Below are 21225 nucleotides of genomic sequence, written 5' to 3' on the forward strand. Positions count from 1 at the left end.
GCTCAATGGAGAAGGAAGTCTGTCAATGCAATGTAACAAATACTACAAATACAGATATACGAAGTAAGAATAGACTAGCCTGATCTACTAAGCTGGACTCAATATCAAATCATAAACTCAGTACTAATGTGACTAATATGGGTATAAATAATAAATAATTTGCCTGAAGGCCATAGTGAGTAAGTGATGATACTAATATTTACTTAATCTATGAGCAGCACATTTTAACAAATTGGCTGTTCAATCTTTTGAAGGAAGGACTATAAGTAAGCACTGTAAGGGCTGGAATCCACAGGCTACATCGTGAGCAGGCCAGGTTCTGGCAAAGATCACTTTATGCTGAAATAAACTTGCATATTGAGTAACTAGGTATCCTGTACCTAAAACTAGTAAAAAGAAATTGAGGAAGCAGAGTAGAGAAGGGTCTAGGTTTCAGAACTCGAATGAGATTGCTGGGAATGAAGGAGCAGAAATTACTAGAGAGCAAGGACCATGGAGAGCGCCAGGGAAATCCTGAGTTGCTCCTCTGAGATGTAAGCTCAGATCTTCCCAGAGACCTCCACTGCAGATGGTTGACTTAGCTCAAGAGTGGTGGCTTACTAAATACCTTCCTACATTGAAAGTTCCTTCAGTATGGTAGCATGGCATATTCACCAGTACACAGCCACCCAACTGCCCCGTGTTCATGACTTTCCTTACATTCCCCTAAGATCCAAGCCATCAGGAATTCATTGAATCTCAAGTTCACATTATCCTATATAATCCTGTTACAGGCCAAGATGATGTTAAAGCATTATAACAACAATAGCACCTCTAAGAAATTATCACTTACCTTCGTTACACAGTAAGGGAAAAGGCAATTGTTCTGAATTCAATGTTCTTTCTATAGTAGCTAGTTCTAGGCATAGTATTTTATAATATACTCTCTAGGTTGACTAGGAACCTGTGGCATAGAGGACAATAATATTCTCCAACTGCACGGTTGCCATTCTACACTTGCAATTGTCCCTTCAGCTAGGAGGAATCAGGTCTGGCTATGTCTGGAAACTCTTCTGAATAAAAAAACAGGCCATAGTTTGGGGCATTTTATAATTTTCCTAGTGTAAATATTCCCCTCATGGCTTATTTCGAGTTCCAGATCTGATGCCATTAAACATAGCTGGGATGAAAAATGTGTACCTGACTCTCCATGAGGTATTACAGGCCAGTTCCAGCACAGAACCAGGCCATGGTCACTTCTGTGGTCAATGGAAGATAAAGGAAGGAAGGTGTGTCATTTCTGGGATGAAACAGGAATAATACAAAATCCCTTCTTTTATTTATTTAATGGACATTCTTATCTCATTTCCCTCCTGGGGTGACTGAAAATGCTGACGGGGTTCCATCAGCTTGTGTTCCTGACTACAGGAAGAAAAACACACTACCAGACACCACAGATCATTAGTGAGGAAGACTTGCTTGTGTTAAACCAGTGAGAATTCCTCCTGGCACTAAATAGAAAACCTACTGCACTCATACATTCAGCTAAATTTGAGCAATAGAGCTGTTTCATGTCATTCACTCTTAAAGAATTACAACGTCTTCTACCCCTAAGCATAGAATAAATTCCTCAAAATATGTAGTGCACATACTCATGTACAGCTATATCTGTACCTAAGTATACAAGCATCTTTTATTAATGGGATCTTTCCTATTATTTAATAGCCTGATATTGGTGAGTTATAATAACTGGGAATTTTTCCATGAAAAAATCTGCCATCATGCATTACCTTGACCCAAGACATGGAATTAATATCATACCAGGGCTCGTCACAGATATTCAGGAGCACCAGTTGAGATTAATTAAAGGGTAGTATCATAACTTCCTGTGTGGTTCTTCATAGACTTGAAAATGATTTTATCGTGATTCCTAAGCAGTGTATGTCAATTACTATTTCTGAAATGTTATCCTGAACAAATGCAGTGTAAATTGATTAGTACACTGTTATAACCAATGTAAATATCTAAAACCAAAAGTTTCTACTAGTGTCAGAATAACAATATAATCACATGGTTGGTACATTTCCCTTCTCTACTTGTGAGATTATCTAAAGGCCATCAACCAAATTTACTTAATGGAAACTGCCTTGTGAGATGTGTTCAATGACATGATCACCCTGGTAATCTTAGGCTAATAGAAACATTTTGTATTACCTGAACTCAGTATTCGATATAATCTCAGAGAGTTTCTGTGAAAGAGCATAGGACAAAAGTTGGCCCAGAAGAATTTGGATGGTTATATTCCAATACTCTCTATATAAATACAGCTGCCTGGATGGAAAATTCATATTGCTTCTCAGAAATAAGATCCAGGATTTGTAGCTTCCTTGCAAATGGAAATTTAGGAGAATAAAATAACCTCTTCTGCTTTTAATAAAACTATGTTCTTTTTCAGCATACTTTACCTACATCAGAGGTATCCTAAAACATCTGAGTCAGTTACACAATTATACATCACAATAAAATCCCTGCTGGAGAAACAACGAAAGAAAAGGAATAGACACTAATTGTATTTTAAATCACAGACACAGTAAAGTGCCAAGTGCCAGTACATTAAATATAAGTTAATTAAACCAATTCTTGTGCTTGCTTTCATATACTTCACTGGGATAAACACATTTATTTTTTACTCACCACCAGTTATAATTTCTTAAGTACTGTGGCAACTATGAGTAACAAAAATCTACTCTTTGGTAACCTAGAAAGAAAAAAAATTCTACAGCAATAAAGACAATATAAGAAAGAAAATAATACAAATGAGAAATACAGGGGGGAAATATGGCTGAAAGCCAGAGGCAGAAAGAGGAGCATGTTAGAGCAGGAAAATACCTGGCATAGTGTGATGGAAGAATTGGCATTTGAGCTGAACCTACAAGTCAGCCTAAACGAAAGGGAAATTTAGGGAGGCGAAAAAGACTAAAAGGAAGCAAAGGCAGGAAAAGGTGTTTCAAAATTGTATTTGACTAGAGTATAAAACCAAATGATGGAGTATCTCCAGAAATATTAAGGCTCAATTGACTGATTTTTAGTATTTTGCTAAAGTCAAATAATACTTGGGCTAAAGTCTCCATACTTGGGCTAAAAACTGTTTTTTGAGACACTCAAAAAGCCATTATTAATACTTGCGATAGAGAAGACACTTTCCAGATAGCAGAATGCATAGGAGATAGCAGGGAGGAGACATTATCTAATCTCAGACATTTCTCTAGATATCGCATGTCTGAGATGCTTACCACTCTTAGCCAGCCAAAGGGGAAATTCAATGTCAACAAAAATATTCATGGCAATAGATTCATCTTCATTTTGTTTGCCTCATTCTGATATGCTCTTTTAGATTTTTCACATTGGTGCTAAGTTTATTATTTGTAAGTTATGCTGCAATCTTATCCTTTGTTTAGATGTTACAATTAATTGTAGTGGAGGAGGTATAAAATAGAAGTGGAGGCTCTTTGTGGGGACTAGATATAAATCTAAGATAATATAATAGGTAACATGTCTTTTTAGTCTTCCCTTAAATATAGAGGCTGAATTTGGAGATTCATCTAAGCAGAATTTTCACTGTCTCAGAATTAATCTTTTTATCACTCTCCTCCTTCCCAGACTCATCCTGGTTATTTTTCTGTTCTAATGATCAATTAAATGTGCTTAACACCCATTAAGTAAGTGGCATGGAACGTAGACATTCGGCAAATGTTTACCGAAAGAAGCATTAAGTGTAAGATAAAACAACTGTCATGTAATATCCCTCCTCTAGGCAAGAGTTTGACTAGAGGAAACATCACTGGTAGCCATCCAAATCACCTGGAAACAGGTTCTCATGTCTTACAATAAAGTACTAATAATATGCAGGAATAGAATGATATCACTTGTGTTTCAAAGCCATTAACAGATAATTCATGATTCAGAAAGCAGCAAGAAATTACCTCACAGTGGACCTCTAGCTCAGGCTACTGCTGACTTATATAGAACTTAAATTTGAATATTATGAGATAAAGAGACTTAATATTTAATAGTATTTCTTTCTACTAGAATGTCAGACTCAGCACTGATCACCTTTCAGGCAAATTGGTTAAAATACTTATAATATTAAATTTAAGATACATTTATTTAAGATATCATAACAGGAAAATACTTCCTCACTGCCAGCTAAATGCACCTAATACATGTTGAGCACAATATGTAAACCCTAAGCACCCAATAAATGCTGAGCACCAACTGTGTATAAGGAACTGCTCATAAAGCAGGCAGATAGGACCTTGTGATCTACTCATTAAAAAAAAAAAGGAAAAAACTACCAGAACTGCTTTCTCAAGGCCTTTTCTCCTATCATCTTACCTAATAATATCCACTCAGAGATATCCATACTATAGTTTTGGCTTTTTCCTTATAGGATTTAAAGTTCTGAGTTTTAAAAAATATGAAATTCTAGCACTTGAGTGGAGTTTTTTAAAATTATTTTCATTTTGTCACTTTTTAAATAGGAAAATAAACATAGATATTCTTTCAGAATATGAATGGACTGGCATGTAAAAATGTACCCTTGCATGTCTATAATATATATTATCCCTATACATGTGCACAGCAGTTAGTTCTATTGTATGAATGACAAGCCCATACATCCCATTTCTTATGAAGGGAAACTTGGCCAATGAACAACAAAACAGTGCATGAAATACTGTCTTTTGCATGAAGTATCTTCATTTGGATTCTCCCCCAGGATTCTGGTAAGTGGTTTACTTGGGAGATGCAAAGGATGCTGATAGGAAGAGGGAAATGACACAGGAAAAAAAAAGGCCAAAAAAGGCTATGCCTTTAAGTCTGTTCTCACAGTAGACAACATGTTTATTCTTTCAAGGATTGAAAGTGTATTATATTATTAATTTATTTCTTCAAGGGCTGAAAGGTATTAATTCCTCAGCTTTTACTTGATCTAAAAGAAAACACCTCTTAGGTACATCATGGGAGATAAATAAAATGGGCGATAAATAAAACCAGGCCCTACTATAAAGTCTGAGAAGGATGAAAAGTCACATAGAGTATCTGTCCTACTAGTCCACATGCAATCTGCAGCAAAATGACATCTCTGACTTGTGGCATCCCAAACTTCAATAAGTGCTTTCTGTTCTTAACTCTGCCTTGCCAAAACAGGAGGTATTCTTTCACTACAGACTTTTTTAGCATAATTCAAGAACATCAAAACCATTTTGAGAATGAAAAACAATGAAGACAAATCTATAAAATAACAACAGCCAACAGTACTTGAGATCTTGCTTTGAACCAGAAACCATGGTAAATAATTCATGAAGTTCATCTTGCTTTCATTCTCAGACCAGTTCTATAAATTAAAAGCTTCCAGTGTCGCTTGACAGAGGAGGAAAGGCCAGGAACAGAGAAGTTCTGCTCTCAAATCAGTACATCTGGCTGAGGGTTGTGGCAGTTCTCATCAGAGCCGCTGGCTATAACCATTATTCCTCATTGGCTCCAGCTCTGATGGTTTTGGAAGCATGAGGCAGATTGTAAAGATCATCTACAGATTTGATAATAGGAAAATTATTCAAAAATGTTCAAGTGTTACTGCGTGGCATCAATGATGTTCTTGGTCATCAAAGAAACACTACCAAAGTCATGTGATCAAGACCCCTCCTAGCCAGGCACACTGTGTGCATTGCTTTTTGTGGAAAGTGTTTTTCATGAGTGCAAGAGTGGATATAAATAAACTATTGTATGTACTTTGCCAAACATGCCGACGTAAAAAAATAAAATAATAAACAGACTCTGTGAAATAACAGTACCTTCACTGTCCACATTCCAGCCTCAGGCTCTTTCACATTCACCACTTTGGCAGAGTTGTGGATATTTAATAGCTCATTCAGGCCGAAGCCCTTTTTTATCAGTTTCCCTAAAAGACAAACATAGAGGTAACAAGTATAATCCTTCTCCTTGTTAAATCTGTCAGCTAATTTAACATTACATAAAGCGAGGGGTAAGACCAGAGTTCAAATAACACAGAAACATTTTTTTTACTGTAGTGAAATGTATTCCATATCTAGTGCACATCACCTAGGCATTTACAGCTGCAATTCAAAGTTTTATTTTACTTATATCTGAAATATTCTTAGTTTTGAGATTTGGGGACATTGGAATTGAAGTAACAGCTTCCCTTTTGTTATGTCAATTTGATGGTAAAACAAAAAAAAACAAAACACAAAAAACAAAAAAGAACCACTGAGAAATGGTAATCATATTTCCAAAACCAACCTAGATAATAATTACAATGCTACCAATACATTAAATTCAAACCCTTGAGATAATTAATGGCAAAGATTGTAAAAAAAAGAAAGAAAAGTAAAGAAAAAAAAGAAAAGAAGAAGACCAGAACAACAGGTCTTTTGGGGAATCACTCAAGGTATTACTGACCTCAAAGCTCTTGTATAAAGAGCAAAACTTGAATCAGTTTCCCTACAGCAGAGGAGAAGGCTTTTATCTATCACAGGAATAATTAAAGCTAGGGGTGTAATGAAGTGCATGGTACTATCTCCTCCTGATCTGAGATTTATCTAAAGAATCTTAGAGTTGGAATCTAGAAAGAAAGAAAAAGCAAATTTGGAATTGAGCCACCATTTAGTTATTCACTCTTGGCTTCCTATGGACCACATCTGCTTTTATATAAACAAATAAGTTGTAAGCATTCTATGTTGGAATCCAAAGATTGGCAATCATTGTGTTCCATGGGCTTTGTGAAGCAGTAAGAACATAATGCAGTGGTCCAGGTATGTTTGAGCATCCAGATCAGGAGACTCACAAGCCTCTCCTAGGGAGCATGAACTTTATTATATTGGAATGTGACTTAAAACAGACCAACCAGTAGAAGTCTTGAAAAAAAGGCCTTTTGGTATATTTCAATGTGTTTGCTAGTGTGGATCTTGCCTCAAAAGACAACTTCAAATGTCATTGCCTTTTAGGAATTATTTTCTTCTAAGAAGACAATTAAGTTAATTCCTTCCCAGCCTTGGTACTTTCAATAGGTTAAAAAAAGTCTACAACATTTACCATAGTCAAAATGGGAACAAGACTACTTTGTAATTATCAATAAGTAAAAACATTTCTAAATACAAATATTACAAAAAGTGACATTTGTTGTTACATTGTTTGTCAATATGTCTTGCAATTATCAATCAACAATGGGATCAAATAGTATGGGTATAAAATAGTATTTAAATAGTAGTTAAAAAAAAGGAAAATTATAACATTCCACTAATAATAAATTTGATTTTTGCAGTGCTGAGCGTTGAACTAGGGCTTTCTGCATGCCAGACAATTCTCTACCAATGAGCTGAATACTGAAACCTAAATTTGATTTTTAACAACTGTCTTCTGCAAAATTAAACCTTATAAAGAAAATGAGCATCAAATTTAGACAGCTGTTAATGAAGTTTTATATGATTCTTTTAAAGATAACATAAAATGCTAGCATTTATAGACTAAGTTACTGTGAAATATCTCACCAAATATATCTTGAGTTTTGATTTAATTTTTTCATTGAATATTTAAAATACAGTATGAATCTAATCTGTTTGAGTGAAAGAAGGTTTAGCTTTTCAAATCTCATGTTATTTCAACAATAGTAAAGACTATTAAAAAATTCCTTCTAGTCACATTGGAATTGATTGAAATCCTCCACAAACTCAACATTAACTTGACATAAATGAGTGGGAAAGGGCTGGGAAGGTGGCTCAGTGGTAGAGCGCTTGCCTTGCATGCATGAGGCCCTCGGTCCGATTCCTCAGTACCACATAAGTAGAAAAAAAAAAGCCGGAAGTGGTGCTGTGGCTCAAGGGGTAGAGCGCTAGCCTTGAGCTGAAGAGTTGAGGGGCAGCGCGGAGGCCCAGAGTTCAGGCCCCGCGACTGGACCCCCCCAAAAAAAAAGAGTGGGAAAACCTTTTTATTCTGCTATTATCTTTGTCCATGACTATGGGATGGTTGATTTCTCTCACCTAAAGGATTTCGAATTTCAATCATTGGGGAAGGGCCACTCAGAGATACTGTGACCTCTTTGAGGCTGGGATCAAAAGGAATTTTCCAAGTGTTTACAGCCTGTGTCAAATGATCTGTGGATAAGAGGTGAACTTTGGAGGCCTGCACTGCTTCTTCAACCCACTTTAACACCTGTAAGAGAAAAAAAAAGTCTAAGTGACAACAGAAAACATTTATAGTTCATACCTACTCTAGTTCAGGGTCTCCAATTGACCACATGACTCAGGCACTACCTGTACTGAGGGGTAAGGTTTATTTCATTTATTAGTGAAGAAAGCTTTTCCTGTGATTTTTACAGATTCTGAATGAAATGTTGGTTTCATCTCTGCTTAAATGTTAAGTGGTCCCATCAGGAAATAACATTAAACAGAGAAGTCCAACCAGGCATCAGTGGCCTACATTTGTTATCCTTGCTACTCAGGGGGCTGAAAGTTGAAGGATCACAATTTGAAGCCATCTCAGGCAGAAAAGTCCAAGAGAGTTCAGTTCCAAACTTTTAATAACCAGAGCAATGTAGTACAGAAATGGTTTGGTTTAAGTGGTAGAGAACCAGCTAAGCACAAAGCCCAGCAAGCCCAAGGCTCCATGTTTAAACCCCAGAACTAGAAAATTTAAAACAAATTCAGTTTTGAAAAATTAGAAGAGTGAAATGCACATAGGTATCATAAATAGTTTACCACGACTCAAAAGAAGTGACAGGAACTTACAAAAGAGAACAGTAGTGCCAAAGTTATACGGTTGTTTTATTCCATTCTTTCTGAATTTCATTTCTTCTTTGATTTAATTAATAAAAGATACCCATTCAGTCAATTGTCAAATCTAATTCTAACGTATTAAATCATTACTTTGGAACACAATTACATAAAATGTGTTTTATTACAGTACATAATATTATAATATATTAATTTTTGAAAAACAACTGCAGTATCACAAAATGAAATTTTAGGATAAAAATGAATACAATACAATGAAAAAAGTAACTGTTGTATTTAATGACAACAGGAAAATACTTTAGAACCAATTTAAGAAGTGCATTCTTGTAAACTAGTTATTAGGAAAACTGAGTTACAAGGAGAGATGGACATGGAGAACTGCCACTTCCCACAAATGTTCTCCAGTATCACAAACAATTCCCCATTAGACAAACAGTGCAATTAACTGATCTTGATACAATTAATTATAAAATCACGATAATCTGTAATCTATTTCATCTGTCTCTGTTTAATGTCTCTCAAGATTTCCTATCATTGAGGACAATTTCTCTGGTATTGAGGCATGAGACACTAAACAAAGCTGAATACAGAGATACAGTTGTGCTATTAAAATAAACAAAAATAGTTTTAAAATGTCAGTTGAGTTAGACACAAATTAAGTAACCAAGCAACAAATGTTGTGTAATAGCTTCCTCCTTTTCAGTGCCTTGCACTTGATAGGCAAGTAGTCTACTATATCAGCCATGCCCTTTTCTCTTCTTGTTCAGGCTACTTTTGAGATGGAGATCTCGCTTTCTACTCAGTCTCGTTTGGACCTTGATTCTACTATTTACATGTCCCAACAACACCCAGGATGACAAGCATGAGCTACAATGTTCAGCTGTTTTTGTTGAAATGTCTCATGAACTTTTTATTTTGTCTAAGGTAGTCTGGAACTTTTGATCCTACTTATTTCAGCTTTCCTTGTAGCTGGGATGAAGCACATATTATACTATTCAGAAGGTCTCACAAACTTTGTACCTATATTGGCCTCAAATAGCCATCTTCCACATTTCCATCTCCTAATCAGTTAGGATAACAAACATGAACCAATCATCAGAACCACCAGCATCCACTTTTCTACCAAAAAAAAAAAAACCTCCTTTTACTTTTCTTTCTTTTTTAATTTGTCAAGGATTAAGAAAAATATTTTTAAAATATTACCATAATTAACAGTATTTAAGTTCAGCATAAAACAAATGCTCATTGTTTGAGTTGCTCTGCCAGGCACTTTTAGTCAATATTTAGTAAGTATTCGTCTCGGAGAGCTATTTAGTATAGCTTTCTTATATGTTTTTCTCATACATGTTTTTAACTGTTGTAGAATCAAAATTCATTTTATTTGTAAGTGTAAAATGAACTGTTGTCTTCTACAAATGGCAAAGAAGACATATGTGCTAATGACAAAGGCAGTTAACTGCAATGGTCACACTAAAATGTTCTGCAATGGGGATTTGTGAGACCAGGAATTCTTTTTTTAATAAGATTTTTTAAATCATGAAAATACCATTTAGAGGGTTACAATTGCATGAGCAAGGTAATAAGTACATTTCTTATCCAGCATTGTTGCCTCCTCCTTTGTTTTTCCCCTACCATCCCTGCCCTCCCATCTCCATGACTACACTCCTCACCACCACCACCCCCTGCCAAAGCTGTTAAGTTCGTTTTGCAACATAGCATCTTGTACATCTCATTGTTGCTATGTGGACCAGGAATTCTTATTGAAATAATCACTGTAAAATTCCATCACCACCCTCCCACATAGAAGATATTATAATGGTATTAGTTGCCTCCAACTCCAAATAAATCCCCTTTTCGTGCGCTGGTTATGTATTTCAACACTGACTTCACAGACAAAGCAAAATAATCAGGCTATGAAAGACAGAAAGATTTTTTTGGTAAATGAAACAGAGAGACAAATTCAGACTAGGTAGCACAGGAAATCTGAGCCAATGCACAGAGATGAAGAGTACAAGTATGTTGGAAGAAGGAATGAGTCTATCCAGCTGCAGAGAAGTGTTCAGATAAAGATAAGCCAAAAGGAGATTGGAAGCTGATCAGGACCAGGCAGTAGATGAGCATGAGATCAGGCTCTGACATGGAGATTTCTTCACAAACTACTGAAGTATTTTAAGTAGAAGAGTATAGTTGTAGAGGTAGGAGGGAAGGGAGGGTAAGGGAAAAACAAAGGAGGAGGTAACAATGCTTGATAGGAAACGTACTCATTACCTTGCTCATGTAACTGCAACCCCTCTGTACAGCATTTTTACAATAAAAAAACAAGTATTTTTTCTTGCTTGCTATTGTTTCCAACGTATTTATAGGGTGCCATGTAATTTTTTGTTGCTTTGTATGTCCCTCCCCCACAGTATAACCTGTTTTCACTGTATTTGATGTCCATCTAATTTGGGGAGGGGAAGGGAAAAAACAAATTGTTTAAATAGGGATACAGGTTGACACTACAACAATGAGATGTACAAGACACTATATTGAAAAATGAACTTTACAATTTAGGTGGGGGAGAGAGGGGCATGGGGCATGGGGAAAGGGGGGAGTGTAGTTGAGGAGGTGGGAGGGAAGGGATGGTAGAGGAAAAACAAAGGAGGAGGCTTGATAAGAAATTACTCATTACCTTGCTCATGTAACTGTAACCCCTCTGTACAGTATTTTCACAATAAAAAACTTATTTAAAAATGTATTAAAAAATTTTAAAAAGAGTGAGCCACTGGAAGTAATCTATCACAAAGAAAAACTTGAAATGTTTCATAAGTGAATTCAACACAAACTTGTATCTAATATAGCTAATCATTTTAAAGCAAGCAATACATTTCTTCACAATTTAATCTTATAACGCATCTGAATTTTACATATAATACATATACCAGCAAAGTTGTCTAGAGAAGTAATTGACAGTGTTTGAAAATGGATTTTTAATGATCATGCCTACAAAGCTATGAGTGGGTCTTCTCCATAAATATGTCTATATTATTAGCAACAGAGACCATAATGACAGTAACTAATATTTAAAGCATATATATATTAGTAAGATATATATATATATATATCTTACTAATATTAGTAAGATATATATATATATATATAATCACTGTTGAAATTGTCGTGTCAGTATAGGAAACACTTCAAGGATCTTCTTTACTAAAGAGAAAAGATTTTATTAGGATCAGATAAAGCATTTGATAAATGTAACTAAAAATAAATAACCATGAGGATAATGTTGTATATGGAACAGAAAAGGGCAAAGGGCAGAGAGAAATTGGATAAAATGGACAGAATTTGTACTTTGAAGGGAATACACACAACATGGTCATAAATGACTGTCAGTAGAAAAAGACTAGAAAACAAGTACCACTAAGAGTTGCATGGCATCTCACATTTGAGAAAATGCTGTAACTATCAAGTGGAAATGGAAGGAAAGGTGATTTTTATATAACTCCTCCCACAACTGGATATTCCTCAAATATGTTTTTCCTTCAAATACAATATAGACAGGTTCTGATGCAATGCTAGACATCTATCCAGCCATCCCTTGAAAACTCATGCAAGTCTCTAAGTTGTAAGTGTCCTTAGCAAGATGGAAGGAAGCCTTTCTAATATAGTTGCAGTTTCACAAGGCCAGTGTGTTCAACTATGGCAGAATACAAGCAGGTACTGGTTTACTTTCAATATCATTTCCAATTCATCAACATTTATGAGCTTTCACAAGGAGATTACCTTGTATCATAATATTACTGGTTGGAAAAGATATAGTGCAGACTTACATTAGGAGACTCAAATCATTTTTTATCCACCCATAAGAAAAAACAAATTGAAAACAGATGCAACTCCTTTTATGAGGAAATACTGATACTACCAACATGCAAAATACAAGCAGATCAAATGCATGCTATGGAATGTATAGAAAGTGAGGTTTCCAGTTCCCGGGATGCCAGATATAAGAAAAAAAAAGTCTCTTAATTGCCTAACTACGGGGAATGTTCTCATAAGATTGGAAATGATCTATTGTAATGACAAAAGAGATAAAACTAGAATAAAGTAAGTCTTTGGGTTGTGCGCTTCTATCAACACAAAAAACTTTTTCAAACCACTGGGGAGCCATTTACAGTACATTAAAGGTTTTAATGTAAAAGTGGTTCTCAAATGATTTATAGTAGTTTATATGTATGAAGGACCCAGGGGACCACCTAATCCAGCTCCTTAATTTGACAGATGAGAAAACTGATATTGGAAATGAGTTCCTGCGTTTTTCTAAAACCTACTCAGATTGAGTCTGGCTCAATAGTTACATTTTTATATAAGCTCCTTGTTCCTGAAGATGCTCTCAGTGCTCCAAAGACTTTTAAATTGCCTGGACATAATAGCTCAAAGTAAGCTCACATCGCAACTTAACTCTAGGATGAGGCACTATTGTGCTAAAGCACAAAACCAGTATATATATGTTACAATGTGCAAAAAAAAACACAGGAGTGTTAAACAGAAAAGAAGTTATTTCTGCATACATTTTCAAAAATAGAACTTGAAGAAGAATTTCATTTGGAAGGTCATTCCCTATGGAATGATTTACAGCCAAAAGAGTTTCTTTGTCCTCTTGGTGAAAAAGAAAAAAATCAAGTAAGGCAATCAACCTGGTTTATAATTATTCATTTAGTTGCTTTAGTTCCTGTTATTATCTGGCTTCCTTCACAAAATTGTAAGCTCTGTGAAGGCAGAAACTATGGATGGTTGTTTTATTACTATTCTCCTTAAAGCTTATATTGTGTGTGGGGCACAGTCGATGCCTGTTAAATGTAATGAAAAATAAAAGAAGAAAAGAAAAAGGAAGACAAGGGATGGAATTTATGTGAGATGTTTGCCCTTAGAGTTAAGAAGGTGCTAAGAGGTAGCATTTGGACCCTGTGTGCATTTGTGACCAAGTCCTTACTCAGCATTGAATTACTGAAATGAAAGGTAAAACTTGCACATGTACTCTAAAATGTAAACATCATGCTGTACGTAAATTTTATTTGTTTCTTTAATTGGTGAACTTCGAGTTTCTAATTCAGAGATAAAATCTCTGGAATTAAATGTTTTTAATGTAAAAATGAAATATTTCAGTGCCAATATACAGATTTCTCAAGCCCAATGGATAGAAGAAACCCAGCTGGTATAAGCACACCAACCTATTAAGGGTAGCCTTCCCTGGAAAAAAATACAATATCACCACTAATAACAACAGGTGCTTTCCCAGTTTTTACTGCATACCACGTATTTTTAAGAGGCTCGCATTGCTTCTCAAACCAGCCTTTGCCATAAGTTCAAATGCACAATTATCTCCTTTTAACAGATGAACCAGTCATACATGCCCAAAGTTCATAAGCCACACACCTATGGAGAAGACACTTGCTTTTTGCTCCCAATAGTCTTACTTTTCACAGTGTAGAGTTTTCTTCATTTATCATGATGGAAAATGAGAGTGTTCAAGAATGAATCAAGACGAAAGCCTTTATGACCACATAGTATATGCTGTGAGACATTTTTGCAATATTCTGAAACAACCATTTGGGGTTGGTATAGGGTTGCCTTGGCTGACTTTGCTTTTCTCTGACCTGGCTAAGAAAAAGATTCTTTTCTGGATAACCAGGAAATTCTTTTGGTTTGGGTTCAAGTTAATTCCTGCCCTGCTAGATGGAACAGAGCCCATAATTCAGAATTTTATTCAGAGTAGTTATGATTTATTGAATCTCCAGGAGATATTATAAAGGAGTGAAAGAGGCACTTACAGGTAGGGATCAGAAATATGGACTAGGGGGCTCATGATAAGAGACACAATGGAACGCTACAGCCATGGTCCTACCCTACCCTTGGAAGACCTTCTCAGAATATAGACAAAGGGAGGTATATATTCATCTGTGAAAATAAATCAAGCTACCAATGCATAATGGCTCAGAATAGAGTCTTAGACAGTTTCCCCTTGCTTGAATGCTAGGCAAGTTTGAAGTGATGCCTTCTCTTCCTTTAACATGTGCATAGTGAAAGCCAATGCACTGGCCATGTCAACATGACAAGAATAGCTTGTGGCAGGCAAGATTTCTCAATATCGGTGAATGTGTTAGCATTCAGATTTCACACAATACCACTGTGAGTTAGGTTAACATTTGAGCCTGCTTCTGAGGATGGATTCATGTAGAATACTGACAGATCAAATATTAGAGTTGGCAGACATTAACAAGTTCAGCAAAAAATCTTGTCACATGAGATCTCAAGAGGAGACCTCAGTAATTCTCCAAATACACTCTCCAAATAATATCCATTTATATCACTCTGTGTTTGTTGAGAATCTGCTCGAATCTGGAAATTATACAGTGAGATTTACAAATAGTAAGTGCTCATAAACAAATGTGATTCATGATTCACTGCATAGGTCCTGAATGCTCAAGGATGAAGCTATGAAACTAAGAAATTATTTATAAGATTTTTTAAAAAGGGCCTTTCAGGTAGAAATAAAAGTGTATCCAATTCCAAATATATATATATGTTGGAAGAAATTAGAAATTGGGAAAGCAAGTGGAGCGCTCACATCATCAATCTGAACTACTCAGGAGGATGAGATTCAGAGGATCAATGTTCAAAGACAGCTAGAGCAAAAGAAAAAAAAAAGAAAAGAAAGACCACAGAACGCTCTTTAATTATCAAACAAAATCCTGGGCTGGAGATGTGACTAAAGTGGTAGAACAGCTTTGAACAAGCCAAGCAAGAGCTTGAGGCCCTGAGTTCATGATCCACCAGCAAAAGAGATTTTACAAAAGCAAAAAGAAAGGAAATGAAAAGAAAAAAACTAAAGAAAACACAAAAGAAGAGAAAAAAGAAACCAGGGAGGCATTAAATAATTTTATGGTGAAGGCTACCAACCAATCATACTAAGAAATGGGATTGTATACTTTAAATAAGTCCATTTTATATACATGAAGTATATCTTAATAGTGTTCTTACATTTAGAAAAAAAAAGAAATTTGGGCTCAGTAGAGACTCTAGACAGTGATGATAGGAAAAGTAACCCTCAGCTTCAACTCCACAAGCACCTACATCTTGTGTAAAACCACCATACCTTCAGCATGACGCAAGTTCTATAATGTACAACAGCTGAAAAAATAGAAGCACAACAGACATATTTGAAGAGTGAACTCATTCCTGCTATTTTAAAGTGTCAAACTATATTTCATTAATTTATCTCCATAAAATTCCTCTGTCATACAGCTTCAGTGTGTTACAAATGATAAAGGAAATTTAGCTTGCCAGCAAACATGCTTTATTTAAAATAACAAAAATGTCCAAGATTGCTTTGATCATTCATTTGCCCATTAAATCCTTTCTTATGTCTGCTTGCCTTCTTGCTTGTTTTCCATAACTTTTATTCTTTCTTTTTTTTTTCCTATCAATACTTATCTATTTCAAGGTAGCCAAAGGTTTGTGATTTAGTTTCCCCATTTAAGTGCTAATTTTTAAAGGGGAAATCATTGTTCAATACATGAGCCATACATTCACAAACAGAAAGAAAGATTCACATACATATGACAGTTAGGTCCCTTTGCTATTCTAAAAGCAGAAAAATATACAAACTATAATTAGGCTCTCCACAAGTTAAAAAAAATGACCCCTAGATGAGGAGGTACTTGAGGGTTATTGAAGTTATAGGCTCTTGCTCTCTACTTGTATGAGACATTCATAAAACAGTTAATAAAGCAGGCAGGTATATGAAAGGATATACCATGCAAAGATAAAGTTACTAACCTGGAGCCCCTGCTTCGAAGCCATGTATGAATGCCCTGAAATTATATACAAAATAACGTGTGCATATATACATGGGGCTTGGGAGGAGGCCCGGAGTTTGGCCATTTTCTCACAGGAAGGACAGGAGGTTAAAGAACAGCTTACAGATGTAAATTCTCTCTCCGATGGAGAAATCTTTTATGACAATGTTATATAAATGTAACCTTATATCTTAAATTGGGTAAGTTAGAATTGAGATCACTTTACAGAGAAATTCCTCATTTAGTAAAGTTAAAGGCTATTAAGAAGAGTTGTTTATGGTCATTAAGTAATAAAAAAACTAAGAGATTGAGCTAATGCATTCCAGAGTATTAAAATAAATGTTAATTTCTAATGACTATTTTAAAAGTATGCATTGTACTTAATAATGTATTAATTGTGAACTTTTATTGAAGGACAGTAAAGATGTAAGATTGTCTGGCTTACAGATGACATATAAAAATCCTATTAGTCCCTTAGAGAATGAAAGTTATCAAGATCTTTCAAAATGTAGACTTCATTCCCAACAATGATGTACTTAGGTTTAGGGACTTAATATCAACTGAGATATCTGAAAGGGACGAGAACTTATTCCTAAGGTAGAAATGAACACATTGAGCCCAAGGGCTGATGATGTTAATATCAGAGCACCTACTGCCTTGGGTTTGCTTTGCCCCACTGGATTTTAGAGGCAGATTGCCTCTGAAATCCAAATCACACTTGGATGGATGCTTTGATGGCTATCATTTAAATAGCTTACACCCTAAGCTCTATGCCCAGAACATTATATATGTTATCTCATTGAATTTTTCTATGCCTCCTACTTATTGGTATTTATGTTTTCCATAATGGATTTCTGATAAATACAAGATTCCATGAAAGATACAGTTTTGCCAAATCTTATGCTGTTAACCACTGTAACGTTAAAGTACAAGAAAATGTTCTTGTTGTGGACTTTACCCATCAATTCTACCTCTGAAAGAAATCTTAGACTCTACCAGAAAAAGAAACAAAAGAAAGAAAAAAGATGAGAGGGAAAGAGAGGGGAGGAAAGGAGGGAAAGAAGGGAATGAGAGTAGAAAAGAGAGGAATGGGGAGAAGAAAGCAAAGAAGGAAGGAAGGAAAGAAGGAAAGGAGCAAGGGAGGGAGGAAGGAGGAAGGGAGGAATTATTTGATTTTGAACTACAAAAGTCTTACAATTTAAAGGTGATTTGACAGATTTTTGACTATGCAATTTTCAAATTAAGTCCACTTACGATGTAAACCCACTGTATTGGCATACATTTACTATGTTTAGAAACATAACAGAGGAAAGTTATTTACCTGTGTTAAATATTTATAATTTGGTTGATTAAATTAATCTCACATCTTATCAGTAAGATGGCAAACTTCATTTCGTTATAGACGATTCTTTTATATATCACTAATCAGAACACTATAGTGCCAAGGAGATCCTGTTGGCTAGAACTTCCATACTTTTAGACAGAATTTGAGTAGCATTTCAACACTCCCTTGAACAACTGTTCCCAGGCTGCCATGTAGATTTATATATAGTCTGTCAGGCTGACATATTCTTTAGATATTTTAGCACATGCAATCAAGCTACAGGCAAGTTTCATGACTCCTGGACCCTTAGACACCAAAAAGACTTTTTTGTATATATGTCTCTGCTCTGATTGTGTGCTGATCTGAAAGAGAAGTTGCTAAGATCTTATTGTAATCTCTAATTATTTTCAAATAGTCTCCTAAAAACTAATGACATTCAAAAGCATTCTACAAAGCAAGTCCACACTCAAATGTCACATAGTAGGGCTTCAAAGTGCTTTGAAAGTGAAGTAGAGGATTTAGAAGTGATTACAGAGGTTCCCTGAGGCATTTGTAACAGCAGCTCTGTGTGGTTCCAGCAATCAAGAAAGGAATCCATCAGTGTGGGCAAAAATTACTGGGAAATACTTCACAGGTGGTAGAAATGGAACCTTATACAGGGTTTAAAAGCTGGCAGTAGGAACAAAACAATCTAACTCTTTCCAGATCTCCGCTACGCTTTGGAAAGGAACCTTCAATTTATATAACAGCTTGGATTTTACTGGTAACAACAGCAATGATATAGGTGAATGCTAAGAATTGCCAAACATCTTTAGCAAATTACAGCACAACTTTATTACCTCCCACATCTAAATCATCACTTCAGAGTTGACCATTGGAAACAACTATACAAACCTTAGAAGTCCAAGGGGAAAAGAGAAAAGTAAAAGCAAGAATCCAAAGTTGTAGAGTCAATGAAAGCCATAGATTAATTCAGACCTAGGAACATAGCAAAAGGTCATCTAGATGTCTGAGAAAGAAGAGATTGAAAAATAAACATGAAACAGATTGGAAGACATTGTCCATGAATTGAAAGGGGAAAGAGGAAAAAAGAGAAAGAAAAAAAATCCAACCTCTAGCTAATCAGGATCTTTGGAAAAAAATTACTGGCTCTATTTATTTTAAGCTTAATTATTAAACCTAATTATTAACAACTCAAGAACATATAAGGTTGATTTATGGCCTAAAATGTGGTTTATATTAAGCCAATAAACATTTAAGTACAGTCATTTTACCAAATGCTTGGTTCAATGTTAAATACACAAAGTTAACAAGGGATGGTCTCTGTCTAAAGTAGTTTTCAAAGTCCAATTCAAATACTCCAGCACACAATCTTTTGGTGTCTGCCACCAACAACTAGAATAATATATCCTCTCTGCTTCATCCTCAATAAGTGCTATTAATAAGCAAGGAGACAGTTCTGGAAACATGGGGAAAGTTCTACAGCAAAAGATATTTGAAACCCCTCTGTACATCACCAGTACAATAAAAAAAATTTAAATTAAAAATTAAATAAGATAATTGAACAGATCTGGACACTGCTGCCTCATGCCTGTAAGCCTAGATACTTAAGAGGCTGAGATCTGGATGTTAACAGTTTGAAGCCAGCCTGGCGAAAGAGAAAGGTCCATCTCCAAAATAATCAGAAGAAAGCTGAAACATAGATGTGGCTAAAGTGATAGAGCGCCAGTTGAGCAAAAATATATAAAACCCTGAGTTCAAACCCCAGTGCCTGACACCCCAAGCAAATAATGATGATGATGATGTAACATAAACGTTCCACGAAATACCTCCTGGGTTATGTAGGCCTAAGGCTTTTACAATTTGGAAACTTTCTTTAGGAAAAAAAGAATGCAAAATTACACACATAAATGTAACTACAAGTTGAGTGCCCATGGCTCATGCCTGCAACCCTAGTAACTCAGCAGGCTGAAGTTCAAAGCCAGCCTGAGAGACTTTTATCTTCAATTAACCAGCAAAAACAAGAAGTTGAGGTGTGGATCAAGAAGTAGAATACCAGACTTGAGTGAAAAATAGCTAAGCTAGAGTTAGTGGCCCTGAGATAACAGGGGAGACAGACAGCCAGTCAGACAGACAGACAGACAGACAGACACAGATAGACAGTTTCAGAGAGACAGATACAAAGAGAGAAACTATAGGGAACACTTCAGAAGTGATAAGCACCATAGACTATCTTATCACCCAAATTTGTTTCAGGTGATATAGACTAAGAAAAAAAAGTAATGCAGAGAAATAAAGGAAGACCAATCATAGTAGAAATGAGGACAGCTTCTGAAGGAATCTTACATTAATGGTACCCAGATCACAATTTGTTGTGATCTAGGCAATGTTAATATAATGGTAATATTTTAATGTGAAAACCAGAAAACAAGGAAAAGTCTAGAAGAACTCATGTTTCAAGCTGGAGAAACATAATAATGATAATGCTCAGCTGTGATGAGGACTACTAAAATATCTTTAAAGCATCATTAAATCCCAGTACGTCATCAGTTAAGAGGAATGGAAAAACTATAGCAAATATGAATGCATATTTGAAATTCACTACAAACAAACATATTTTTAAACAAAGAGAAATAACTCAAGTTAAAATATACTTGCAAATTCAAAATAGTAGATAAGCTCATTAGTTTTGTATTCCTACACAACAAAAACATGCAAAACTCTTCTGTTTGTGATTATAAGATTCAGGCTGACCAAAGTGGTAAATGATAACTTCCTAAAATCATGTTTCTCTATCAAGGATAAATTATATTTTAATACATTTTTATTTTAAAATGTTATATTAAAATTAATCATGGGGGTGGAGTCAAGGGTAAAGGGTAGACAAATGAAGAGGAGAAAGGAGGTGAATGCAGTCAAGAATTCATGGGGTATACCAGAAATTAAGAAAAGAAAGGGAAGACATGGGCCAAAGGGGGGTGAGGATGGTGATGGGGGTGACATTGATCAAGATGCATTGTATTCAAAAGCTGTGTTATTAAAAAATAAAATCAATCATAACAGTAATAAATGCTATGTTAAAAATGTGGAAAAGAGAATCATAAGCAGAAAGGGAATAACACTATTGTTACTACAAATAATCATTTTTGATATTTTTAGTTTTCCTTCCAAACATTTATGCACGTGCACATGAATGTGTTTATACATGTGTATCTGCACAGACCTACACTACATATGTACTTTTTTATCTTTTTTATTTCAATTCATATTT

General features: G+C 35.3%; 1 protein-coding gene across 1 annotated transcript in view; it reads right to left on the reverse strand.

Moving 5' to 3' along the window:
* The window catches only part of Hmcn1 (hemicentin 1), a 450607-nt gene that overhangs the window by 274409 nt on the left and 154973 nt on the right, over window positions 1-21225 (reverse strand). The window contains exons 5-6 of the mRNA XM_013021737.1: window positions 8034-8205; window positions 5832-5938 (exon numbers count right to left, since the gene is read on the reverse strand). Coding sequence (XP_012877191.1) covers window positions 5832-5938; window positions 8034-8205 — 279 coding nt within the window. The remainder of the gene's footprint in view (window positions 1-5831; window positions 5939-8033; window positions 8206-21225) is intronic.

This window comes from Dipodomys ordii, unplaced genomic scaffold, assembly GCF_000151885.1.
Source record: "Dipodomys ordii isolate 6190 unplaced genomic scaffold, Dord_2.0 Scaffold57, whole genome shotgun sequence".
NCBI classification, from domain to species: Eukaryota; Metazoa; Chordata; class Mammalia; order Rodentia; family Heteromyidae; genus Dipodomys; species Dipodomys ordii.